Source organism: Mesocricetus auratus, unplaced genomic scaffold, assembly GCF_017639785.1.
Source record: "Mesocricetus auratus isolate SY011 unplaced genomic scaffold, BCM_Maur_2.0 Super-Scaffold_100691, whole genome shotgun sequence".
NCBI classification, from domain to species: domain Eukaryota; kingdom Metazoa; phylum Chordata; class Mammalia; order Rodentia; family Cricetidae; genus Mesocricetus; species Mesocricetus auratus.
Window position 1 is genome coordinate 51,069,389 of NW_024429267.1, and position 26,783 is coordinate 51,096,171.

The following is a 26,783-nucleotide window of genomic DNA, read 5'->3' on the forward strand; positions in this document are numbered from 1 at the left end:
CCCACAGAACCATCTTGTGTACTCCCCCACACTTAGTCTTATATTGTACCTTGGTTTTGTCTAAAACTGACTATGTAGTCCAACTGGCCTCAAACTCTAAACACCCCTTTGCCTCAATCTTCTAAGTACTGGGATTGCAGGTGTAAGCTAACATTTCCAGCTAACAGTGCCCTTCTTGATCATTTCCTTCATAAACCCTTGATTTTTGATACAGTGCTTGATTAAGATGTAAGCATGGGGCTGGACACAAGTCAGTGAGTAGAGTACTTATTGCAAAAGGGTGAGAACCTGAGTTCAGAGCCAATTCCTGCAAACTGGAAGGAGAATGACATAGTGGAGCCCAGTGGCAGCTACTGGTAGTTAGTTGCTAGTCTGTTCTTACCTCCCTTCTTATATTCATTTGTTTACTGCAATATTTTCAGTGCAAATCCAAAGTGCCATGTCAAATTAAATGTATGATGAAATTCATACTTAGGATTTACAGTTGTTTGTTTACCTGGCTGGCTTTCCATTCTGTTTTAGGTGGTGAGGTCTGCTGAGGAAGCTGCCTCTGTGTTGGCTACTTCAATTAGTCCAGAGCAGTGCATCAAAGTACTTTGTCCAATCATACAAACTGCTGACTACCCAATTAATCTGGCTGCAATCAAAATGCAAACAAAAGTGATAGAGAGAGTATCCAAGGAAACTCTTAACATACTCTTACCAGAGATCATGCCAGGTCTAATACAGGTAAGCTGCAAAGCATGGAGGAGTACAGCAGGATGCATGTGTGCTTTGGTTATTGTATACATTTGTTATTGCAAACTAGTGGCATGGTCAAGACAAAGATTTGCATTGTGGGTCTAGGTGGGTGGAGTTTAGGTGTGGTACCCAAAATATAACATAAAAGGTGTTATAGTACTCCCCAGTCTCTGAGTACATGATCTGGTGTTGTCGAATCCATTTGTAGTGTTACATAACTGTCACTGCTGTCCACTGCTAGAACATCCCCATCATTTCAGATTAGCATTTTGTACAAAGTAATACAATCTATTTCTCATAACTTCCCTCCTAGTCCCCAGTGATCTCTATTCTGTTGCCCCTGAATTTTTGTAGATTTTTCATATATGTGAGAAACATAAATATCTGTCCTCTTATCTAATGTTTTGTGAGTTCATTAATTTCATAATGTCAGAATCTCATTCCATCATTTAGGAATTTACGTTTGTTTATCCATTCATTGCTGAATGTTTGGATTCTACATTTTTTCCCCTGCTTTTCATTGCTGTAACTATTGCAGTACTTGTATACATCTAGAAGCAGAAATCTGTTGCCACATCTATCTGGAAAGTAGTTATACTGATTAATATTCATGGATGCATTGTGACAAAAGGGGGACTATATTTTGCAACATAGCCACATACTGTAAAACTTTGTTAATAGTCTGCAATGTAGTTTTAGTGGCTGAACAATATTATATTGAGCTCTTTTTAATGATAATGGGTAATTTCTTCCTTTGCATCTATAGTAGTTTACATGTGACTTTTCCCTGAACTTTGTTAACTCCCTGTGTCTATGCAGGACTATTATATATGCTTTGATAATAAGCACAGCATGTTCATAGTGTATATTCTTCATATGTTATGTATGCTGAATTAATGTTTCCTGGATGAAGCCTTAGGATATGCTAAGAGCTCCTGTGGCTCCAGGTTCTCGTTTGTGAGACTGGGTTTTACCCACAACTTTAATCTTAGCATCGGGAGGTGGAGGCAGGGGTGATATGGCTGGGTGGAGAGTGAGTATAAGGCAGGAGGAAACAGGAACTCAGGACATTCAGTCTGAGAATTTGTAGGGACAGGATTGTCCCTTTGGTCAGACGATTCAGTAGCGATAAGAGGTCTCTCTTGTGGCTGATTCCTTTACTTCCCTGATCTTTCAGCATTTACCTCAATATCTGACTCTGGGTTTTTAATTATTAAGACCTACTGGAATTCGTGCTACATCTGTGCCTTTAATACTGGTATTCAGGAGATAGATGGTCTGTGAGACCAGCCTCTTCTGCATAGTGTTAGGCCACCCAGAGCTGTAAATGGAACCCTGTCTCAAAAAATAAAAATGACAGGGTTTATGGGGTGGTGGTGGTGGTGGTGGCACATTCCTTTAGTCCCAGTACTTGGGAGGCAGAGGCAGGTGGATGTCTGAGTTTGAGGCCGGGCTGGTCTAAGTGTGAGTTCCAGTACAACCAATGCCTAATGTTAGGTGCCAAAGGTAGCCAGAATCTTTTCCGTGTCCCACCCCATCCTGCAGCCACTTATAAAATAATCTCTCATAGGCTTAATATTAAATATAATTGTTTGGCAAATGGCTCAGGCTTAGTACTAGCTAGCTCTTATACTACACAGAGAAACCTGTCTCGAAATCCGCAACGACAACGAAACAAAAAACAAAACCTAGCGCTGGAGAGATTTCTCAGTTGCTTGAGAGATGGATGTTGCTTGTCAAGAGTGTTGTTTGGCTGCAGTTGCAGACGACGATGAAACATGAACCACAAAACTCAACAAGACCCACCTGGAGTTTATTGGGGAGAGGGAGCAAAGGGAGAAATAGATGTTGACCAACCAGAACAGAGATGGGAGGCACTCACTTAAAAGGGAAAGCTTGCACGAGTCTTTATGCAGCCACACAACATAGAGCCCTTTGAGCTGTCTAAGTATCTGCCTGAATGCCAGTGTGTGTATCTTGCCGGTTGTCAGGGGGCGGGGTCAGCATAATGCCAGGATATCAACAAAGAGGACTTTACAATCTTCTGGAACTCCAGCTCCAAGCAATCTGACACTTCTGCCCTCTATCACACACACACACACACACACACACACACACACACACACACATATACACACCCCATACCAAAATAAAAAATAAAATAATAAATCTTAAAAACAATAAATAAATATAGAAAAATAAAGAAGCCCAGGGAAACGGATAGAGGGACCAGAGGTAGAGGCACTTATCTGTAATTTCAAGACTTAGGAAGCTGAAACAAGGGTATTTTGACTTCAAGGCCAGTGCAGACAGTATACTAAAGCCTTGTCTCAGCAATACAGGAATGGAAGTGTGGGACTGGAGCTATGGCCCAGCAGTTAATAGCACTAGCAAGAGGACATGGGTCTGACTCCCAGCACTCAGAACCATCTCTTACACCAGCTCCAGGGGATGCAATGCCCTCTGCCTTCCACAGGTCACACATGACTTGGTGCAGTCATCCTCGCAGACAAAACACCATATACATAAAATTAAAAATTACTTTTTAAATGAAAAGGGGAAATGGACAGGTGGTGTAGTAGTTTGAATAGTGGTCACAAAGATGCCAAGTTCTGCTTTATGTAACTTGTAAATATTACCTTTTATGAATAATGTGTGCAGCTGTGACAAGTTAGGTGTATTGGGGTGAGGCAGCCGTGGGTTTTTTCAGTGCTCCCTAACTGCTGTCATAGGTGCTCATAAATGGGAGAGGCAGAAGGGATTACACATAGTACAGACAGGAAATGGAGACAGATTGGCATGCCAAGGCCTTAAAACAAGGGGATTTGAGTGAGGTTTAAGGGTTTAGATAATTGTTACACGGGAGCAGGAAGCTAATACAAACCAGATTAAGCTGGTCTCAGAGACTGACCTCCTGAGTGCAGCTCTGATGTCATACCTCTTCAGCTCCCTCACAATTTCCACAGCCAGAATGAGCCATACCTCATGTAGCTGCTCCTGCCTGCCTCATCCTCCTACTTAATGTGTTTCTGTTTTGATTTTAGAAACAGGATCTTACTTTATATCTCTGGTTGACCTAGAACTCAATGTAAATAACAGGCTGGCCAAGAACTCACAGAGATATGCCTGCTTCAGCCTCCTAATTACTGGGATTCAAACCCTCCTATTATATGTGTTCTCCTTTTAATGAGTGAATTTATTCACACATAGGAAGTGCTGCTAGGTTGTTTGTGAAGTCATATACTTCTCTCTCTCTCTGATACATTTAGCCCTCATGACTTTTTGTCCTTTTTATCTTTTGAGATGTATTTTTGTTTTATGTGTATAGATATTTGCCTGTATTATGTCTGTCCATGCAGTTGAATTTGCTATATAGCATAGGGTAACCTTGAACTTGTGATCTTCCTGCCTTTACCTCCCCTCCTGGGTGCTGAGATTAGGCAGTGCTGGGGATCAAACCCAAGGCCTTGTGAGACCTAGACAAGCATGCTACCAACTGAGCTCCATCCCTACCCACTCCACTTCATTGTCCCAACCAGCTTCTTCCTCCTTTAGGATTTCACTGTGAAGTGTTTTCTGAGTATCCGTTTCCTACCCAGCTCTCTCCTGACCATGGATGGCATCAGTAACTCTTCTTCGAGGATCAGTCATATCTCACTGGACACTGAGTATTGTTAGCCTGACTTGTCCTGGTCACACAGCAAGCCCTTCACAGCATTTGAATGTCACATATAGTAGTATCTGAGTGTTAACTTGTAACTGGAAAAGTCAGCAGAAGTCAGCCTAGAGCATATACACTTGAGTTTAGGGTTAGAATATTTCCCCATCATACTTAAAGCCCTGGGTTCATTCACAGCACAGAAATCAAGACTAAATTTATAGTACTAAGGAGTAGTGAAATTAGGATTGTGCTAAATGGATAAGCATTCATTTATAATTCTACAAAGATGGTAAAACTGAATAGTTACATCTTTTATTATGAATTTCTTTCAAAGGGATAGTCTAATATTTGTATGTTTTCAGTCATTTTAGAAAAGATATGACTTTAGTGGGGATGGACTCTTGGCAAAGTGTTTACTTATATTCAGGTAACGGATTTAGTATTTATGAATAGGATTTCTATGGACTATTGGGAGAGAATAAAGGGTGTGTCCAAACATAAGAGAAGTGCATTATCTAGACTGGATTTATTTGAGAAGGTTATTTAAAGAGGGAGACATGTGAAACATGCTAGGCCTGGGTTATGGGAAGGCCTTGACTGGCAAACCATGGCATCTAACAGGTTCTTATTAGATGGCAAGGAGGTCTGCACTGCCTCTGATTTGCATTCTCTGGGGATGTCTGCAGAGTGGATTCTAGAGAAAGGACATGGCAAGAACACTGGCAGCTGGTGTGGTGCGGGGCGGGGGGAGGATGACTCAGGTGAGGGTTCATGTTAGAGCTCCCTTCTGTCCCTTAAGGTGGCTTCCTTAAACATCAAAGACACTAACGTGGCCTCTCTTCCTAGGGCTACGATAATTCAGAAAGCAGTGTCCGGAAAGCTTGTGTCTTCTGCCTGGTAGCTGTTCATGCAGTGATTGGTGATGAACTCAAGCCACACCTCAGTCAACTCACTGGCAGTAAAGTAAGTAGCACTGAGGCTGGCAATCAGGTAGCAGCCATGACGAGTTCTGAAGACTTAGTTCTCTGTGTGTAGATGGTGAACTCGCTACTCAACTTTTAGTAAATAGCTCTCTGAATTTTCACTTTGCCTTTATTCCCCCAGCTGCCTTTTAGCTCTTCTCTGCTCCTAAGGTCTGCACTGCAGTTACTAACACCAACAGAGGTGGGATGGTCAGGAGGTTGCTGTGGGTTAATACCTGGAGCTCCTGATTGTAACAGCTGACAGTCTCCGACTCCCACACTTACATCCTGGCCCCCCTCTCCCAGGGGGAAGGTTTTAATGTTAGTTTATTTTTACTCTTTGACCCTTTGGGAGCCCACCACCCAGCTCCCAAATAAACCTACAGAGACTCATTCTTACTTACGAATGCCTAGCCTTAGCTTGCCTTCTTTCTATCCTGTCTACTTTTTTCCTCTGGGCTTTTACCTTTCTATATACCTTTCTTTACTTCTTACTCTGTGGCTTGCGGTGAAGCTGGGTGGCTGGCCCCTGGGGTCCTCCTCTCCTTGCCCTTCTCCTTTTCCTTTTCTCACTCCTTGCTCTTCTCTCTCTCTCTCTCCCTTTCCCCATCTCTCCCTGTCCCCCCTTCCCCCTCTCTCTCCCCCTCCCTCCCTCCCTGTTTCTCTCATTTCTTCTGTATATTTCTGCCTGATGGCCCCACCTATCCTTTCTCCTGCCTAGCTGTTGACCCCTGGGCTCTTTATTAGACCAATCAGGTGTTTTAGACAGGCACAGAAGCACAGCTTCCCAGTTAAACAGCTGCAACATGAAAGAATGTAGCACATCTTTGCAACATTAAACAAATGTTCCACAGCATAAACAAATGTAACACATCTTCAACAAGTATTCTAAAACAGTTTAGTTAAGAACAGATTGTTGTAGTTATTCACAAATTATATCTTCCAAAATGTGGAACACTTGAAATTTTTAAAAATTTCCTTTGAAAATGTGATTAAAACCCCCTTCAGACCTGTGATTCTAGCACCCCAGAGACTGAGCAAGAATTACTTGCTGTGTCTGTCTGTAAATTTCTTAATTCCTTTGGTTTGTTTGTTTTCTAAGACAAAGTCTTCACCATGTAATCCCAGCTGACTTGGAACTCAGAGCTCCGCCTGCCTCTGCCTCCAAGTGCCGGGATCAAAGGTGTGCGCCACCACTCCAAGCAAGTGTCTCATTCATTTCTGGTGCCACCGCTGCACCTACAGGTGTTGTGCCTGGCCCGGTGAGAAGGAAAGCAGAGTCTTCTGTGAATTGTGAGCCTGACTGTCAGTAGCTGCACTGTGGCTTCTGCAGAAGAGCCTCCTGCTGCTTCTGTAGTGCTGCTGATGTGGGCCACTGGTGCTTCTGTGCATGTTTTCATAGCTTATCTTCTGTGTGGGAGGGCCCTCTCAAGGCCACCTGCCCTGAAAAGCTTCCTCTTTCCTGCCAAGAACTTGGTTGTATTTTAAACCTGCTACCATATCTTGGGGAGTGCCAGAGTGTCCTCCACCAACACTGCCCCCAGCATAGTCCATAGTTTAATGGTTACTGGCCATTACATTTCCAAGACTGATCAGAGCAACCAGGACCACTAATAGAGGCCACAACCACCTCTCCCATAACTCCTATGCTGCCACCTCCGTCACTGCAGCTTCTTGTCCACTGAAATTTCCACCATAGTCAAAATTACCTGTTACCTCCAAAGTGTCCTCCTCAATCCCTGAGTACCCAGAGCCACCTCTTACTTAGAAAGGCCTTTTGCACTTACAGTTTGTACCCATTAGTATTTTTGAGCATAATATTTATCAACTGCCTCATGATCATAATTCAGAAAAGCAAATTCTCTCCTCTTTCTATTCTATCCTAACTTTGTGGTTCTGTCTTGCCATACTTTTTCAAGATACCCCCCCCAGTTAGTTATTTTTTGTATCTGTCACCCACATTTTCTAAACTGATAAGTGGAAACTACACTTTACAAATCCTTTCTTTGGCTCCACTATATGCCCTGTACTTTTTTGTTTGGGAGTCTCTCATCACCATCTGTCAAGACGTTTCTTGGACTGTTGTCTGCGCTTCTGAAGCTTAGGACACTAGGAAACAGCTTGTGTAGCTGCTCTGCTTCCTGTGGATCCTGACCTTCCATTTCAAGTTCTGAGAATTGCTACTTGGAGGTCAGTCTAGGGTACATAGCAAATTCCAGGCCAGGCTACACTGCAGCTCAAGATTGTTTCTGAAAGCAAACAGAAAGACAATCAGATACTACACTCCTCTTCTCTTCAGCTTTGTTGTTTTTGTTTGTCCCGGTTTGGGGAATCTTCTGCAGTGCCGGCTGGCTTTGGGTTTGCAGCAGTCCTTCTCTCTTTGCCCCGAAGGTGCTGGGATTACAGGTGTGGACTGCCACGCCCCTAGTTCCTCCTGAGGCTTTACTGTAATCCCGATTACCATGCAACTTTGGCTGGTATCTTAAACTAAAACTTTGTGGTTCATCTGTAAGACTTAAAAATTTAGATAAAGGTTATTTTTCTTAATATATTAATCCTAACGAGTTTTGAAACTTGTTCTTATCTACAGGATGAGAATGAACGATGATGGTTAAATTTTAGCTGAGTGCAGCTAACCAGAGGCATTTACCTTCATTTAGAGTTTTCCCAAATCCCAACAATTGTTTTTACTGTGAACGGATTTACATATAAAGTTGCAAAAAGACAAAGTGAAAATAGACACACAGGGTGTGGTATGTGACTCAGTTATCAACAGCTTGCCTAGTATGCTCAAAGCCCTGGGTTCACCCCAGCACCACATAAACTGAACATGTCGAATTTGAGGACAGCATGGCTATGAGAGACCCTGTCCCCTCATGTCTATCTTTCAGGTCTTCTCTGTGGGTGTGTGTGTGGGGGTGTGGGTGTGTGTGTGTGTGTGTGTGTGTACCCAAGCTCATGTTATTATTAGAGCAGTTTGCTCAGATGGCTTTGTGGCTTTGACCTACAGATGAAGCTGCTGAACCTTTACATCAAACGTGCACAGACGGGCTCTGCAGGAGCTGACCCCACTACTGATGTTTCTGGACAAAGTTAGTACTGCAGGTCTCGGAAAAGACAACTGCCTGCCCTCCTGGAAGAAAGGAAACTTTCAAGTACAGCTTTTGGGACTAAGCTACCGTTTCCCAGTTCTATCTAGTTTTCTGTTTTGTTCTGTTCTGTATTTTCTGTGACAGAGGGTGTCCTCAGTCTGCATGTAACTTTATAATAGTTATTCCAAATTCAGGAGAAGCAGTATTAACATCAGTTGATCCGTACAAAGAAAGTTTTTAATCTAATTCACCATTTCACATGTTTGTACTTCTTTGTCTTCCCATTAACCTTTGCCAGTGTTATGATTGTATAAATTTTTTTAAATGCTGGTTAAACAGGAATGCTTCAGGCTTTAAAAGTTTAACAGACTAAACTTTTTTTTTGCCTTTATTCAACTGCAGAAGAATATTTTTATTGCTACTTGAGTTTTGTTCCGTATCATGTCCTATGCTAGAGATGTTGACAATGATGTGAGACAAAGCAGGGCTACTAGGAACTGCAGCCAGGCTCTGTTGATGTGGCAGTGGCACATGTCGTTAGCTGCGACTTCTTTGGGATGCCCTCAAAGAGAAATGTCATAGAATCAGCCAGTTCTGTAAGACTGATGTGTCTGTTGGTTCTGATCTTGCCACCTTTACTTAAAGCCGTGCCCCTTCTCTGGCCCCGTAAGAAAGCTGCACCAAATCACCTGCCTGGGTTTCCATGGGAATTACTAAAATGGAAGGTTTTGTTGCAGAGCTTTCTGGTTTATCTTTGTTGTGAATGATGCTTTTTGTTGTATTTATTAATATCAAATTCACTTATGAATAGACTTGATAATGGAAACAGATGAAAAAAATCAAGTGCATGTGTGTCTTTGACTGTCTTCTGTTTCTCAATTGATAAACTAATTATTGACATGGGAGTCAACCAGGACCTTTCTGTTGAGTGGTGGAACCTGGTTTCCTTTGACCATGAAATTGTCTTATGAAAAAAAACGCTGATCCTGATGAGAGAAGATGGTGCCACGGCTCGTGAACAATGGGCTCACACTCTCTACCTCTTCAGGGCTGACGCTTTACTGACCCGCTGCCTGCAGTGGCTTGGAAAACTACTTTAAGGTGATGTTTTGTAACCTTTTAACATTTTTTTAAATCACCTCACCTCTGCTAAAGCTGTTATTTTTATGTGCAGCCAACTTTCAAATATTACCAGTTTGGGTAAAACGCCAAATTAGGTAATTTGGAACCAGGATACCATTTATTTCTCATCTTGACCTTTTTTCATTTTTTTTTTAAATCCTAACATAAGGTGAATTTGACTGGAAAGCAAATGGCTATTAGGGAAGCAGTTTGCTATTGTTACAGAGTTATCTATACTTTATTCAACTGAAAAAAATGTAGAAATGTATGTAAAGAAGTTAAGCCAAGAGAACTGGATGGATGGTTGGTTGTAGGCTTTTCCCTTCCTTTGTTTTTATTCTGTTCCAGCAGCAAGAGAAAGGATATTGCTCCATATCCTCAACCCCCTACCGGTAACACTTTGTTTTTTACTGTTAATGACATTGTGTATTTATAGTTCTATGCTTACTGTTGTGCATATACTGGCAATAAAACTGTACATAACATTACTTGAAAACCCTAACAGTGTACCTTGGCTGTTTCTGTCTAACCATAATAAGAGGTACAGGTTCTTACATAAACATGAAAGGTCTTGGACCAGTTAAGTCCTCATAAATTTTTTTTCTTTTTTCTTTTTTTTTGGTTTTTCGAGACAGGGTTTCTCTGTGGCTTTGGAGCCTGACCTGGAACTCGCTCTGTAGACCAGGCTGGCCTTGAACTCACAGAGATCCGCCTGCCTCTGCCTCCCGAGTGCTGGTATTAAAGGCTTGCGCCACCAAGGCCCGGCATGTCCTCATAAATTTTATGTGTGTATTTGAATTGCAAATATCAGGAGCAACCACCACATATGTGTAAGCATATGTGTGTCTTACAACTTAAACACTGAGCTCTGCTCAGTAATGTTTTGTATTCAGACCTTTAGTGTATTTCATAATCATTTTGAGTCAGCTTATTGATTTAATTTTGACGTCTGCTTTAAAATACTGTTTTCATTACTATTGACAGCTGAGTTAGAGCTATTTAAGCTGGATAATAGGATTGAAAAATTAGATCTAGCCCCTGGGTCTAACAGTAGGCACTGAAGAAACGAATGCGCTGCATAAAAGAAAAGCTTGGGCTGTATGTTGGTGGAGCACACCTTTAATCCCAGCACTCGGGAGGCAGAGGCAGGCCGATCTCTGTGAGTTCGAGGCCAGCCTGGTCTACAGAGCAAGTTCCAGGACAGCCTCCAAAACAATACAGATAAACCCTGACTCAAAAAACCAAAAAAAAATATTAATATTCAGGTCACTGTATGCAATATACTTTTGTTTGTTTGAGAAACGTACTTAGATATCAGCTGTTACAGTCATACCAAAAAAGCTACTGTTTTAATGTCTTTAGCTGAAGAAAATGGCTCACAGTTAAGAGTGCTTGCCCTTTGTATTGGGGTTCTCTAGAATAACAACTTAGAATGAATATCTCTCTACATATATAGAAAGGGGATTTATTAGGTCCAGCTAATCCAACATTGGCTGCCTGTGAATGGAAAGTCCCAAGAACCCAGTGCTTGCTCAGCCCATAAAGGCTGGATGTCTTAACTGATTCAAACTGTGCTGGAATCCCGAAGAGGGAGACTCTACAGCTAGTGAAGGGTTGGATGTCCTGTGAGGCAAAAGCAAGCAGGTAACACGTACAAACTTTCTCCCATGTCCTTGTATCATAGAGGTTTCCAGCAAAAGACATGGCCCAAATTAGAGGCAGATCTTCCCATCTCAAAAGATCTGGATCAAAGGTATGTCCTCCTACCTCAAAGATCCAGACTAGAAGTGCATCGTCACACTTCAAAGTGAGCAAAATCCCCTCACGGGTGTGTCCCTTTGGGGTTTTAGTTACTTCCAGCTGTAGTCAAGTTGACAGCCAAAGATAGCATCACTCTTTCAGTGGACCTGAGAATTCATCTCCCAGCACCCACTTCAGATGGCTCACAACCATCTGTAACTCCACCTCCAGGGAACCCAATGCTCCCTTCATATGTGTAACATGCAAACAAACAACACAAATAAAAATAAATCTTTAAGTATTTTATTTGTCTTGCTTTTCTCCCCCAAACTAATGCATTTATGGCATTGCTGAGAATTAATTAGAAGAGTTTTAAAAGTCAGGTATAGTGCCATACACCATGCCACAGTCATCCCAGCTATTTGGGAGGCTGAGGCAGGAGAATAGCTTAAATCCGAGAGTCAGAAGACCAGGCTGAGCAGCATAGCAAGACTCTTTCTGTACAATACAGACACGTTTTGGGGGGGGTTGTTTTGAGACTGGGTTTCTCTGTATAACAGCCCTGGCTATCCTGAAACTCATTTTGTAGACCAGTGTGTCCTTGAACTCAGAGATCCACCTACCTCACTGCCTCCCAAGTGCTGGTACTAAAGGCATGCACCACCACTGCCTAGCACACACACATATTTTTAAGTATACTTTAATTCCAGGTTATAAAGCATGTTTAGTTCTTCTGGGTTTTTAAATGTTACTGACTTCTGTTCTGTTTTGTTGTGTTTACCTAAGATGTAATGTAACTATAGAAAGGTCCTCTGTGGTAACCAGCCAGGTAAAGGCACTGAAGTCTATTTTTACATGAGGGTGGATTTTTGCTTTGTTTTTCACACTTTTTTTTTTTTTTTTTTTTTTTTTGGTTTTTCGAGACAGGGTTTCTCTGTGGCTTTGGAGGCTGTCCTGCAACTCACTTGGTAGTCCAGGCTGGTCTCGAACTCACAGAGATCCGCCTGCCTCTACCTCCCGAGTGCTGGGATTAAAGGCGTGCGCCACCAACGCCCAGCCACACCTTTTTTTTTAAAGATTAGTTTATTTAATATGTATGCCGTGTTCTGTCTGCATATATGCCTGCAGGCCAGAAGAGAGTCCCAGATCTTATATTGTGGATGGTAGTGAGCCACCATGTGGGTGCTAGGAATTGAACTCAGGTCCCCTGGAAGAACAGCCAGTGCTCATAACCTCTGAGCCATCCTTACAGCCCTGTTTTTCACACTTTAACCACATGGTGAGTTTACTTCTCACTGAGTGGTTTGGTTTTATTTTGGTTTTATTTATACAGCTTACATGCTAAACATCCTGCCAAATAATTGGTTTCCAGCTATCTTAATATAGTCTGAAAGTGGGTCTGGAGAGGTAGCTCAGCAGTTAAGAACACCACCTCTTCAGAGGACCCAGGTTCGGTTCCCAGCACCCACATGGCAGTTCACACCCATCTGTAACTCCAGTTCCAGGGGATCTAGTGCCCTCTTCTGTGGACTCGTTGGGCACCAGACATGCATATGATACACTTACATATGGCGGCCTGAAAGAATTTGTCACAGTACATTCACAGTCAAGCAGAGAGCCATAGATGATTGAACACATAGTTGTTCTTTGTTTCCTTTCTCTAAAGAAGTTTGGGGATCTCCTTCCTAAGGAATGGTGTCACTTGTGGTGAGCAGGTTTCTCAATGTCATTAAGATAATCTCCCATAGATAGCCCCACGCCAACCTGATTCAGACAGTCCTTCATTGACGCTCTTCCCAGGTGATTCTAGACTAACCATCATACCAACTTAATCCTATATGTTTTCTCCAGCAGTACATTCTGTTCAGAAGTTTCAGGTTAACACAGGGTGGGTTTTTTAAAGTTCCTCTCATGAAAGTGGTTGGGGATTTTGTTTGTTGTTATTGTTGGATTTTGTTACTATTGTTGGGGTTGGGGTTACTTGGAGGCTTTTGTTTTGGGTTTTGTTGTTGTTTCCTGTTTTAAGACATGGTCTCATATAGAATGGGCAACCTCAAGCTTAGTGTATAGCTGAGGATGATCTCAAGCTGCTGGGAATCAAATCCAGAGCTTCATGTGTGCTACACAGTCTGCAACATACCCTGCTCCAAAATGGTGGATTTTACTTCAAAATACTGCTGTCAACTCCACAGTCCACAGAAACAAATACAAATTAAAAAACAAAAAAACAAACTTGCTTACATTGAGTTTTTACCCCAGGTCAGCAACAGTGCAGTAACCGAGGAAACCAGACAAATAACCTTCAACAGAGGCTGGCTAGTGTTAAAAGTCTGAATACTGCATGGTTACACTTTCATGCAGTACCTACAATACTCAGAGTAGACAGAAATGAGAGAATGGTGGTTGCCAGTGTTGAGGATGAGGGGAGATGGAGAGTTCACATGTAAACCCCGTTATCACCTGGTTACTATGACACTCTGTTGAGCATCGGTTCTGATAACAAAGCAGCTGCCTCCCAAGCAGCCTGGCTGCTGCCGCCTTCCTTCACACGCTGCTCGTTTTCCTACCCCAGACTTGAACTGTTCCACCTAATGACCCCACACCAAGCATTTCACTTGCTAACTGCAGACTTTATATCAAAGTGATGAAACAGAAAGAACCAGCAAGGCATGGGGCACACACGTGTAATTTCAGCACTTGGTAGGCTGATGTGGAAGGATTGCTGTCAGTTCCAAGCCAACTCGATGCATAGTGAGTTCCTCATCAGCCAGGGCTATACAGCAAAACCTTGTTTCAAAACACAATGTGGTGGTGTTCTGTTTATGATCTAACAAGTAAAGCTTGGCTGAAGATCAGAGTGCAAAACTAGCCACACTAGTCAGCCATATAGGCCAGCAGTGGTGACACACTCCTTTAATCCCAACAGCCACACTAGTTAGCCATAGAAGCTTGGTGGTGGTGATGCACCAGAGAGGAACATAAGGTGGGTAGAGACAGGAGTGCAGAATATTCAGTCTGCAGTCACACTGAGGACAGGATGGCCCCAGCCTTGGTAGAAGTAAGAACTATCTAGTGGTTGACTGCTTTTCTGACCTTCAGCTTGAACCCCAATATCTGTCTCGGGTTTTAATTATTCATGCTACATATTGGCACCAACTTAAAGGTACAAGATTGGTGAAAAAGTCACTGCCTGTGGCTTTGCAGCCACCATGGCAGACGGGAGCTGCAAGCCGGGCTCCCACCGGGGTCACTCGCCAGCTGGCTAGGTTTTCTTTTCTTTTTTCCCCAAGCCTGTGAGCAAGTTTGGGATTTTCCTGTTGTAGCCTCTCTAAAACAGTCTCCAGCTGCCATGCAAACTCCAGAAGCACCTAGGCTTCAAATGCCATGGGAATTACCAGTCCTAGACCAGCTGGCTCTGCCTCCAGGCAACTCCAGCCACATGTGGTGTTTCAGCATCCACCACCCCACCCCACCCCTGTTGGTTTGGGGCTTTCCCTACAGCCCTTTTCCTGGGTTGCTACCCTCAGCTCCTGGCTTCAAGCTAGTTCTCTGACATACTACACTCACAGTTTACTGACATTGTCAGCATATCTGGTAAGACAATAAGACAATTAGGAATTCTTAAAAGGAAGGAATTAGTTAAAAGAGAGAGTTTTTTCCCACATGAAGAAATGGGAGACACTATTACAGTGGAGAAAACTAAGTCTCTGTATGATTACACAATGAATGGTTTAAAACTGAAACAATTAAAATGAAGGGATAATCAACTTAACCAAGACTGGCATACTGTTAATTATCACTTTGATAATCTTGTGTTGTTAGTTTGATAATTATTGGTTTGTCTCTAAAAAAAAAAAAAGTTGGTTGATAGAAGGGCCAAGATGCAGGCCTTAGAAAAACTTAAGAACAGATCATAGAGATATTTAAACCTGGAGGGAATTTAAAGGAGAAACAATTTCATCATTGCATTATAAGGCTAGAGAGGAACAGCCTAAGGTTTTCAAACAACCAAACTTAATATACCCAGGAATCCCTTACAGGAATTGCTAAATGATAGAAGCTCTGAAGAACTAATTGGACTCTAGTGCCAGTGTTAGATTTAAAGAGATTCAAGGAAGTGGGAAACTCATGGCATACATTCACTATTTGTGAAGCAGATGTTAAACTCATGGTCAGTTTGAAATAGAATTATTCTACAGCCTGGATGTACTTGGTTAATGCTGCTTTAGAGCCTGGTCCACAATTACAAAGGATTACCTGGTTCAAAGAAGAAGCTAAGACTGTTGAACAATAGTGTAGATTTAGAGGTATGGAATTCTCCCAAGATCAACTTCTTGGAGAGGGAGATAATGGTAATATAGAAAGACAGTGTCTATATGATGATCACGTCCTGCTGTGCTACACAGCAGCTTTGAATGCTTGGGACAGAACTGGAGAAGTAGGAAAGGAAATTGTATTATTCACTAAAGTTAAACAGGGCCCAAAGGAAGCCTTCACAGATTTCTTACAAAGATTGACATCAGCAGTGAATAGAATGATACCAAATTCAGAAGCTAGACAAATAATAATTGAATCTCTGGCTTTTGAAAATGCTAATTCTCAATGCAAAAGGATAATTAGGCCTTTAAAGGCAAGGTCAGCCCCCTTGGAGGAATGGATCCGAGATACAGTCAATATAGAATCTCATGATGATACATGGACGGGAGAGATGATTTCAAGAGGTTTGAAAAAAAATTGAAATGTCAAGTGTTTTAATTGTGGCAAACAAGGTCACCTTAAAAGGGACTGTAAATAGGGTATCCCTAGAAATGATGTTTGTTTCTAAGCATAAATCATTCAAACAGAGCACTCCTTGCTTCTAGATTAAGCAGAAGGTGTGGCAAAGGCAGGCATTGGACTAATGAATGCAGGTCAACAAGGGACATTCAAAGTAATCCTTTGCCATGAGGAAATGCCTTGAAGAGCTTCTCACAGGCTCCTATGCAAAATTTGGTTGTTTCCTGACATCTGGAAGAAACTCCTTCCCAGGGCAATTAAAAAACCTAGTGCCTATTGTAAGAAAACATGCTGCTCTGAATGATAGAAGAACTTTAGAAGATGAAAGAAAATTTTCGGGAGAAATCATAAATCAAAATGGCTAAAGATTAGATTAGGAACCTCCTCAAAGTTAGGGTTGGGGAAGGATTTTGGTTTTGTCTTTTCAGGGAATTGTCTGAACCATCTTGAAGAATTTAAAGACTTTTGGACAAATAAGCATCCAAAGAAGGCAGGAGGCCAGAAAAAAATTACCAAGAAAAGGAATAATCTGACCTAATGTGATCTCTGAATCTCTAAAACGTTGATGGAACCCCACAACAATTCCACCAGGACACTAATAACACCATTAAGCTACAACACCAACCTAGGATTGGCTTTGTGCTACAAACTGCTCAGAACAATTTCTAAATGATGCTGAGATGATCCAGCCTTACAGACTAATCTAGCAAGGACTTGAGACAAGCCCTGCACTTTCCCAGTATACAGAGACTGGACAACAAATGATACAGCTACTTCTCCCAAGACTTGTCGGTTAACCCAAATTTTTCTTTTCAGGAACCCTTAAAGATGCCATTGCCCCCAGACAGCAGGAAGTAAATTTAAGAACACGATCCCCACATTACCAGGAGGTAGGGTGGGTGGGTTTTGATCATTCATGGGTTATAAATTATTTGTCATTGTTTAGGGCAATTGATTTAAGTTGTTGTTGGTAATGGTCAGGAAAAACACTAAACAAAGGAGATTAGATTCAGGCTCTTGCTCTGAAAAGAAAAAAGGGAGATGCAGAAATGATAAAAAGGATAGATTAGCTGGCCATTGGTGGCACACACCTTTGATTCCGGCACTCAGGAGGCAGAGGTAGGTGGATCTCTGTGAGTTCAAGGCCAGCCTGGTCTACAAACCCTGTCTCAAAAAAACAAAAAAAAGGGGGGGTTGTAAAGTGAGGTTTTCTGACCTGGCTGGTCCCACTGCCCTTCTCAGCCCCCAAAGAAGCACACAGATGCTATATAACCTTTGGCTAAGGTTTCTTATCTTAATTATTAACGGTTCTATAAATATCTCCATGTTGTCTTACCTTACCAGAGTGTTAAGAGAAGCATAGACAAAATGTTGTAACTGTGTTCTTACTTAATAACTGTTCTGTTGTATATAATTTGACTATGTTAAAGTTAAGACCTTTCTTTTGTTTAAACAGAAAAGAGGAGATGTTGGGGAAGTCCTGTTATTTGCCTGTTATTTGTTAATAAAGTACTGTTGAGCCAATAGGAATCTAGATAGGTGGGGCTAGGAGTCCAGGAGGATTCTGGGAAGGAGAAACACGGGAGAGTCAAGATGTAATGCCATGGGGGTAGGACGCCCGGAACCATTCTCCAGTAAGAGAAATACTTAGATTAACAATTATGGGGTAATTACTTAAGTCAGAGCTAGCCAGTAAGAAACAAGCAAGGCCAACAGCTTCATAATGAATATAGCCTCCTGTGTGTTTATTTGGGACTGGCAGCTCTAGAACCAGGCGGGCAGAATGGCTCCTCTCAAGGAAAAAGCTTCTCTTAACACCAGAGAAAGGTCCAGGGACCTCTTAATCCTCTGGTGTCCTACATCTTGACTGTTCAATGTCTCCACAGAGAAAAGAAAGCGATCTCCTGTTTGTCTTTGCGTATATTCTGATTCTGCCCAGCTATGTCACTTCCTGGAATCTCATGACGACTCCTCTCTGCCTGCACTACCCAGAATCCTCCTCGTATCCTAGTCCCACCTATCTTGCTGCCCTATTGGCAGCCAACAGTGTTTTATTCATCAACCAATAAGACAAACATGGGGGTGTGGTACTCTGGAAAAGGGAGGATATAAATATGATAAGATAAAAAGGTAGATTATTGGGGCCAGGCGATGATGGTGCATGCCTTTAATCCCAGCACCTGGGAGGCAGAGGCAGGCAGATCTCTGTGAGTTCGAGGCTAGGCTGGACCGACAGCCTCCAAAACAATACAGAGAAACCCTGTCTCGTAAAACCAAAAAAAAAAAAAAAAAAAAGGTAGATTATTGGATCTACTTTTTTTAAGATTTATTTATTTGTTATGTATACAGTGTTCTGTCTGCATCTATGCCTGCAAGCCAGAAGAGGGCATTATTACAGATGGTTTTGAGCCACGATGTGGTTGCTGGGAATTGAACTCAGGACCTCTGGAAAAGCAGCCAGCGCTCTTAACCTCTGAGCCATCTCTCCAGCCCCCTGGATCTACTTTTTAAAAGTAACTATTTTAAATATTTTACATTCATTTGGACCTTTGTGTATTATATACAAATTTTGCATATTAATACAAATTTAAGATTAATTTTGTTAAAACATACTATAAATATGTTTGTAATCTTGTTCAAGGTATCGTACCTATGCAGCTCATTTACCAATGTAATGCATATTTATAGTCCTTAAAAGTTATTATTACCAACTGTATAGAATAATAAGGAAATGCAGGTTAGTAGCTAGTCACCTATTACAATTAAGCTTGTAGTCACATTAGGTATGTTTCTAAGGTCAAGCAGAGATATATTTTAGATAGGCAGGTCGTCTTCAAACACTTCAGAGATCTACAGAATATGGCATTTAAGATGTTTTAATAATCATATGGTTTTTTTTTTAGGACAATGAAACATGTCTGCTCCTGGAAGCACCAATCTACTTTAAAGAAAGAAGATGGGCATTGAAGAAACTCTACATGGAGTTTACTTTCTTTGTGGCAAAAGTAAGCCACTGGGCAAAAAAGTGCTCTTGCCTCAACTGCTGATGGTATGCTGTCTAAATTGGGCAAGCAAGATACAAAAGAATGACTGCAAAACTTTGCCAAGACAAGGCAGGACAGCTTTCAAAAATCCTGCTTCACAGAAAAGTCTGTTAAGCATGCTAGACCTTTAGGCTGAAGATGGATGCCCCAACATTACAGAGGAACCTTGGGTGACTGTCTAGGCAGCCAACTGTTTTTGTTATTTCTCACATTTTTTGGAAGTCACTTGCTCTCACTACCTGCTTACTCAGTTAATATTATTTCCTTCCCCGGTCTCTCAGGGGGTTGAAGACTAGACAGTTACAGTTTTCCTTGTTTTCAAGACTCAGAAAAGAAACTCACTAAAGGAGGTGTAAAGTATAAAAGATTGAGAGACATTAGAAGATAATTTGATAATACAAATTAGAATAGAAGCTGAATTAGGTCAACCTTTTGGACTCACCAAGATAGGATAGATAATGGAGTATTTTCCCTGAATTGTCAAATCAAATGGGCTAGACATTGTTGATGAACTTATTACCTGTATATATTGTATATACTTATTGTACTTACTGTATATAGTTTTTCTTATATTAGTTATAACCTTTTTTTAGACAAAAAAAAAGGGGAATTGTGAAATATTTTTGTTATCTAACATAGGTATCCTCAAGATCAAAGTGGAAAACTAGCCATACTAGTCATCCATACAGGCCAGGCAGTGGTGACACACCTTTTGTTTACCATATTTAATATGAACCCAAGACCTTGAGCATGCTATACAGTAATTCTCCCAATGAGAGGCGGTGCCTAACCCAAGTGTTCTGAATTTTATCCTGCTTTGCATAAGTTAATTTTTACCCTGGCAGCCCTATGAGGCTAGGAGCTGCCACTCATCCTTGAAAGGCCAATTAAAGAGCCAAGTGAAGAGCTGGAGAGATGGCTCAGTGGTGAAGCTCACTGACTGCTCTTCTCAAGGACCCAGTTCCTATTCCCAGCACCCACATGATGGCTCACAATTAGTCGTAACTCCAGATCCCAGGCATCTGACACTCTCTTCTGGCCTCCATTGGCACTGCACACAGCTGGTGCGCAGACATACGTGCAGACAAAGAACCCATATACATAAAATGAAAAAAATAGAGACAAGTTTAATTGTCTACCTTTAAAAACCCTACAGTGCTGACACCGGGCTGGCTGAAGACATCTATAGGCACAGATGCCATTGTGATGAGCAACTGTATGGTGGGGAAATGGGAACGAGAAGTAGACTATGGGATGAGGTGGAACTGAAGGGGCAAAGGTGGGAGGGGCAGACTGATGTGAGCGACCTACACGACCCTACAGCAGCCCGCGTCTGTGCGGACATCCATGGCCCATGCTCCCTCCACAGGCCACACGGATGCCAAGGCTCTAAGGGCTGTGCTGTTACCAGGGCCATCCCAAGCTCAGTGGCTTGCACTGCCGCCCAAGGCCATGATGATGTCAGGGCCTGAGCCCCTGGCAAGGGCCATGTCTAGGTCCATGGCCCTACAGTAGCCAGGGTTTGTGTGGATGCCCATGGCTTCAGTTACCACTGAAGATTCCCAGGGTCTGGACACTCACCTAAGCTCATGTTGGTGTCTGAGAGCCGTGCTGCCCCTGGGGCCAGGCTGAATGGCCCGTGCTGCCACCCAGGGTGATGGTGATGTCTGGGGCCAGGCTGCTGCCAAGGACCATGCTTTTCTCCATGGCCCAACATACCACAGGGGACCATAGGAACCATGTATGTTGAAATACGAGGGCTGTACTGAGCAGGCACCACGCTATGCTGACCCTGAGAGAGCTGGCAGTTCCCTCACTGGCCACTGTGGCAGAAGATCTGTTCCTGCCCTTCACTCAGGAGGGATGGCCCCACCCCTCACCACAGGTGTGGCATGGGTGTAGAAGAGCTGGCTCCGTCCCTTGCCTAAAAGGGGTAGTCCAAGCAGCCTAGACTGACCAAATCAGCTACTACCCAAACCTACATCCAGGGCTCTGAATTGACCCACCCCAGCATCTAACCCATCCATGACCTGCTGGAGTGTGTAATAGGACTGGTCCTGCAGAACCATGACCAAAGAATCTCCATGGCCCACGGCAATGGTGGTAATATCCAGGAGGAGTTTCGGTAAGGGTCTAGTGTTGATGACATACCAGACCAACAGTTTGTTACAATGAATATTTGCAAAGTAAAGCGTAGCAGACAAAAGGATATACTCCATTACACTGCAGCTACCAATGCCGCTAAGACGAATGAAGAGGTATTGGAGAGGCAGGAAAGATGGAGGAATCAAGTGGTTTTTTTGTTTGGTTTGGTTTTTGGAGACAGGGTGGTTTTGTTTTGTTTTTAATTAATTTTTTAAATTTTCTATTGGGGAGGATGCTACAGATGTGACAGGCAGATATGGACGGTCTAGGAAATGGGTGGGTTGGTATGTGTGATATGAAAATCCCAAAGAATCAATAAAAATATGTTAAAAAACATAGTACTGTTATGGGAAGCTTTTTCCTTGAGAGGAGCCATTCCGCCAGCCTGGTTCTTGATCTGCATCAGTCCCAAATAAACACACAGGAGGCTATATTAATTATGGAGCTGTTGGCCTTGCTTGTTTCTTACTGGCTAGCTCTGACTTAAGTATTTACCCCATAATTGTTAATCTATGTATTTCTCTTACCGGAGACATTCCGGGCTTCCTACCCCATGGCGGTTAAATCTCGAACTCTCTTGTGTTTCTCCTTCCCAGAGTCCTCCTGGACTCCTAGTCCCTGCTATCTAGATTCCCTATTGGCCAGACAGTGCTTTATTGGCATAAGACTTCCCCAACATCTCCTCTTTTCTGTTTAAACAAAAAGAAAGGTCTTAAATTTAACACAGTCAAACTGTATATGACAGAACAGTTATCAAATAAGAACACAGTTACAATATTTTAGCAAGATTTAAAGAAAATATCATCCATCCCATCCTTGTGAGTCCAAAGTTCTATATGTAGCTTATCTTTTATCATAACTAAGGAAAACTATAATTATAACTATCTGTCTTCAACTCCATCAAAGACCACAGAAGGATAATATATAAACACTAGGATTGACAGAGACATCTTGCTACCTGGACAGTCACCAAAAAAGTTCCTCTGTAACGTTGGGGCATCCATCTTCAGCCCATAGGCCACAATGTATCCAGAAGATTTCTCAGCAAAGCAGGAAATTTCAAAACTGTCCATCTGCATTGGCAGTCTGTCAGTCATTTTTCTTTGTCCTGCAGAAAGTCTCGTAGACTCTTCCATGAAGCAGGAACCCTGTAAGACTGAGTTCAGCAGTCACTTTCCTATGGGTCCTGCATGTCCAGAATATACAACAACAGTCAAGTAGTACAGGCAAGTGCAGTTTCTTGCCCAAATGGCTAATCTTGCCATGTTGAAAGCAAACTCCATAACGAGTTTCTTCGATGCCCATTTTCCTCTCAGACATAATTGGTGCTGCCAGGAGCATACATTGTCAAGAAAAACCCTAAACCATTTTAAATGCCATGTTCTGAAGGTCTTTGAGAGGTTTGAAGACTGTCCATCTCAAATATATTTCTGTATATCTAGAAAACCTAACTTACCTAACTATAAATTCTATTATAAGTAACTATCTATAGTCTGTATTCAATTATGCATTACGTTTTAAAAGATCAGTATAAGCACAATACTTAATCAAGAGGAGAAATATACACATCACAAAATTGACCTTGAATTTGTATCAATAAATGAAAAATAATACCCATACCATAATTCCCCTTTTTACCATTAAAAGAGATTGGCTGTGATCACTAGCCAATTATAAACAATCCCATTTAAATGAAAACAGGTTTATAAACAAGATGGGAATTAGGACGTCGCTCATTCCAAACTGCTTCCTGCTGGAAGGGGGTGCTGTTCATACCATGGGGATCATGACAAAACTCAGAAACCTGTATAAGTCCTTATTTTCATGGTCTGTAAAGCTGCATCATCTTAGCTGTCTCAATTGTTGAAACGTCTGGCCCACTGCTTCTGGGGGTCTTCGTTCATCAAACCACAGAAGCCTAGAAGGAATCCTCAGCTTTTCATTTTCTATAGAAACATAAGCAAAATCTCCTTTTCCAAGTAACATATCCTTATACTTAAATTTTGAAGTCAGGGCATTTTCAAAAGATATAAGTTGAATTAATTCAGCAGAATTTATAATCAAGTGTACTTTAGCAGTTGTTCCTTCCTTAGCAATGAAAAAACTGAAAAACATAATAGCGTACAGTATCCAGACTCTCTGTGTATTTTCCATCTTTACGTGGCTTATTTATTTATATATTATTACTTTATTTTAATTTATTTTTCTCTGAGACAGGGTTTCTCTTTGGAAATCTGCCTGCCTCTGCCTCTGGAGTAAATCCTACCGGCGTGCGCCACCACAGCCGGCTTTTGTATTTATTTACCACTTTGCTGTTTCATTTTCTCTCTCAATCTCACGTATATTTTTAAACACACTGTAAACCTTTAGAGGTTTGTTCATGCAAGTCTGACTTTACTGTAAATCTTTACATTTTTCTGGCCACGTGTCTTATCTGTTTAAACCGCGGCTGTTTTAAACTGCTGTTTTCAAGATGGCGGGCGTAAGCGTGACTTCAGCTTACTGCCTCAGTCCGTGCTGACATCCAGCAAATGCTGCCATTTCCAGCTGTATGTACACACCTTTTAATCGTTAGCAGAGTCTCTTAAAACAACCATGCTGGTTTGTTTTTTTTTTTTATGCCGAGTCAGGAAGACTCCAGTAAGCGAGCCACGTGAATCTCGGCTTGTAGCTAGCAAAACAGAGCACACCTGAGAAAATTGCTGCTACCAAAATCTGTGCTTCTCTCTGTTCTTCTGTGTCTAAAATTCCTTTAAAGCTTTTGTTGTTTTTCGTGGAAATTCAATCCCACTCCTGACACCATTCTGTAAAGAGAAGCTTTTTCTTTTAGAGAAGAGAAGCCTTCCCGCCCGCCTGGTTCCAGATCCGCATCAGTCCCAAATAAACACACAGGAGGCTATATTAATTATGAAGCTGTTGGCCTTGCTTGTTTCTTACTGGCTAGCTCTGACTTAAGTATTTACCCCATAATTGTTAATCTATGTATTTCTCTTACCGGAGACATTCCGGGCTTCCTACCCCATGGCCAGACAGTGCTTTATTGGCATAAGACTTCCCCAACATAGTACACATAAGTATATGTATAAATATACACACATAGTTTAAACGAAATTTTCTCACCTAAGCTGACAATGCTCCTGAGAGCCAAAGACCATCTAACAAAAACTGCAAGGCCAGGCTTGAGAGGCCCTCTTTTGAGTTTTGTTCAAGAGACTCCTGAATCATCCCAGGCTATTGCCTTTGCCCTTTTTTTGCCTCCTGGGGGTGGAAAGCTAATCCATTTTGCTGAAGACACCATACACTTCAGATGCAGGGCCTTGTTGGGGAAGTCCTGTTATTTGCCTGTTATTTGTCAATAAAGTACTGTTGAGCCAATAGGAATCTAGATGGGAGGGACTAGGAGTCCAGGAGGATTCTGGGAAGGAAAAACACAAGAGAGTCGAGATGTAACGCCATTGGGGTAGGGAGCCCGGAACTATTCTCCGGTAAGAAACATACTTAGATTAACAATTATGGGGTGATTACTTAAAGCAGAGGTAGCCAGTAAGAGACAAGCAAGGCCAACAGCTTCATAACTAATATAGCCTCCTGTGTGTTTATTTGGGACTGATGCGGATCTGGAACCAGGCGGGCGGGAAGGCTCCTCTCAAGGAAAGCTTCTCATAACAGGGCCTAAAAGCTCCCGAGCTGGTCCTGGCCCGACCTGAATGCCTCTTCCCTGAGATGAGGTTTCATGGTACCAGAAGGCACCATGCAGCTTCCAAAGGAGGAAAGAAACCTGTCCACGTAAGTTTCTGTCCCCCTGGGTCCCAAAGCCATTTAGTCCCAAATAAACACATAGAGGCTAATATTAATTATAAACTGTTTGGCCTATGGCTCAGGCTTTTTACTGGCTAGCTCTCTCTTAATTATTAACCCATCTCTAGTAATCTGTGTATCTCCACGTGGCCTTGGTTTACTGCTGATGCTGGGATCTCTTGCTTCCTCAGCATCTACCTGGTGTCTCTCCACTAGTCTGGTAGCCCTACCAACACTTCCTACCTGCTACGTCCTGCCTGTCCATGGGCCAAGACAACTTTATTCATCAATCAATAAGAGAAACATATGTTCACAGCATACAGAAGGTCAGCCCCCATCAGAAACCAACAGTCCTAACCAGTTTGACATTTATGAATCACAACAATGACCATCATGACATGATAATCCTAAGGGTGCAGTAATGGCACACACACCTTGGTGGTAACCAGTAGCTATCTAGACGTACACCCTGCTGTGCAAGAAGGAAATCATGCCTCCCCCTGGAAACCTAGCCAACTATCCATGACTAGGGAAGTCGTGGATCTTGAAGGAGAACCCACAACCACCAGTTTATTAAACCAGCATGGTCCCTAACTGCACTCCAAATAATTGTCCTTATAATCACAGATAAATATAGTCCTTATGCCTTATGAAGGAAACTGTCCATCGCAGATGGAGACTATTACAGAAAACCATAACCAATCAAAATGCAGAGCTGTGGATCCCAGTTCCAATGGATACACTTATGATTCCTGGACCCACATTTACAATGTAACTCCTGCACCTAAGGTTCTGAGAGCATTGCTGGAGAGGGTACTGAGATTGTAAGAGGCAAAGGAAGGAGGAGTTTACTGTGAGGTTGTGTCTTCTGGAAAGGGCAGAAGCTACACCCATAAAGTCTCACCAACATGACTGCCTAGATATGAGCTGAACAAGGACAACAATAGATATCTAACTTGGACCAGGTCTCAGCCTCACACAAAGAACTACAGGCAACTCAAGGATGCTGAGAGCAGAAGAAATACTTTTCTCCAGGGAAGAGCACACCAACCGGCTAACCAATACCAAATGATCAGCAGTGAAGACATACAAGTAACATTTACAGACTGAGCAGCTTATGTTTATGTATTTAGGAATATGTATATAAACATATGCATGGCCAGGCGTTGGCGGTGCACGCCTTTAATCCTAGCACTCGGGAAGGCAGAGGCAGGTGGATCTCTGTGAGTTCCAGGCCAACCTGGTCTACAGAGCAAGTTCCAGGACAGCCTACATAACAATACAGAGAAACCCTGTCTCGAAAAAAAAATCATATATGCATGTAACAACAATGAATAAAGGTCATGAATTTGGAAGAGAGCAAGAAGAAGTGTAGGGGAGGGAGAAAAAAGGGAAGGGAGAAATTATATAATCTCAAAAATAAAAGAATAAGCCAGGTGGTGTTAAAAAAATTAGACAAGTAATAGAGGCAAAGATATATTCACTGTAACAACATTAGGAAGAGGACCAAATGAAGTGTTCCAGTGACCTCAACACACTCCATCTTTGAGGATAATGACAGAGGTTTAGGTATAATAGAGGTCAAGAAGTATGTATATCTAATCCGACCCAGTCATGGTGTGGTCTCACATGTCACTGACCTATCATTATCTCAACTCCCATCTCGGTAGTACAAATAATAAAAACCGGAGGCAGATATTGG

General features: G+C 42.2%; 1 protein-coding gene across 39 annotated transcripts in view; it reads left to right on the plus strand.

The window, feature by feature from the left end:
- Nucleotides 1-10,080, plus strand: part of Clasp2 (cytoplasmic linker associated protein 2) — a 170,668-nt gene extending 160,588 nt beyond the window's left edge. For all 39 annotated transcript variants that reach the window (XM_040740093.1, XM_040740094.1, XM_040740096.1 and 36 more), the window contains 3 exons: nt 523-729; nt 5,249-5,365; nt 8,375-10,080. In XM_040740093.1, coding sequence (XP_040596027.1) covers nt 523-729; nt 5,249-5,365; nt 8,375-8,461 — 411 coding nt within the window. In that variant the 3' untranslated portion in view covers nt 8,462-10,080. The remainder of the gene's footprint in view (nt 1-522; nt 730-5,248; nt 5,366-8,374) is intronic.
- The last annotated feature ends 16,703 nt before the right edge of the window (nt 10,081-26,783 follow it).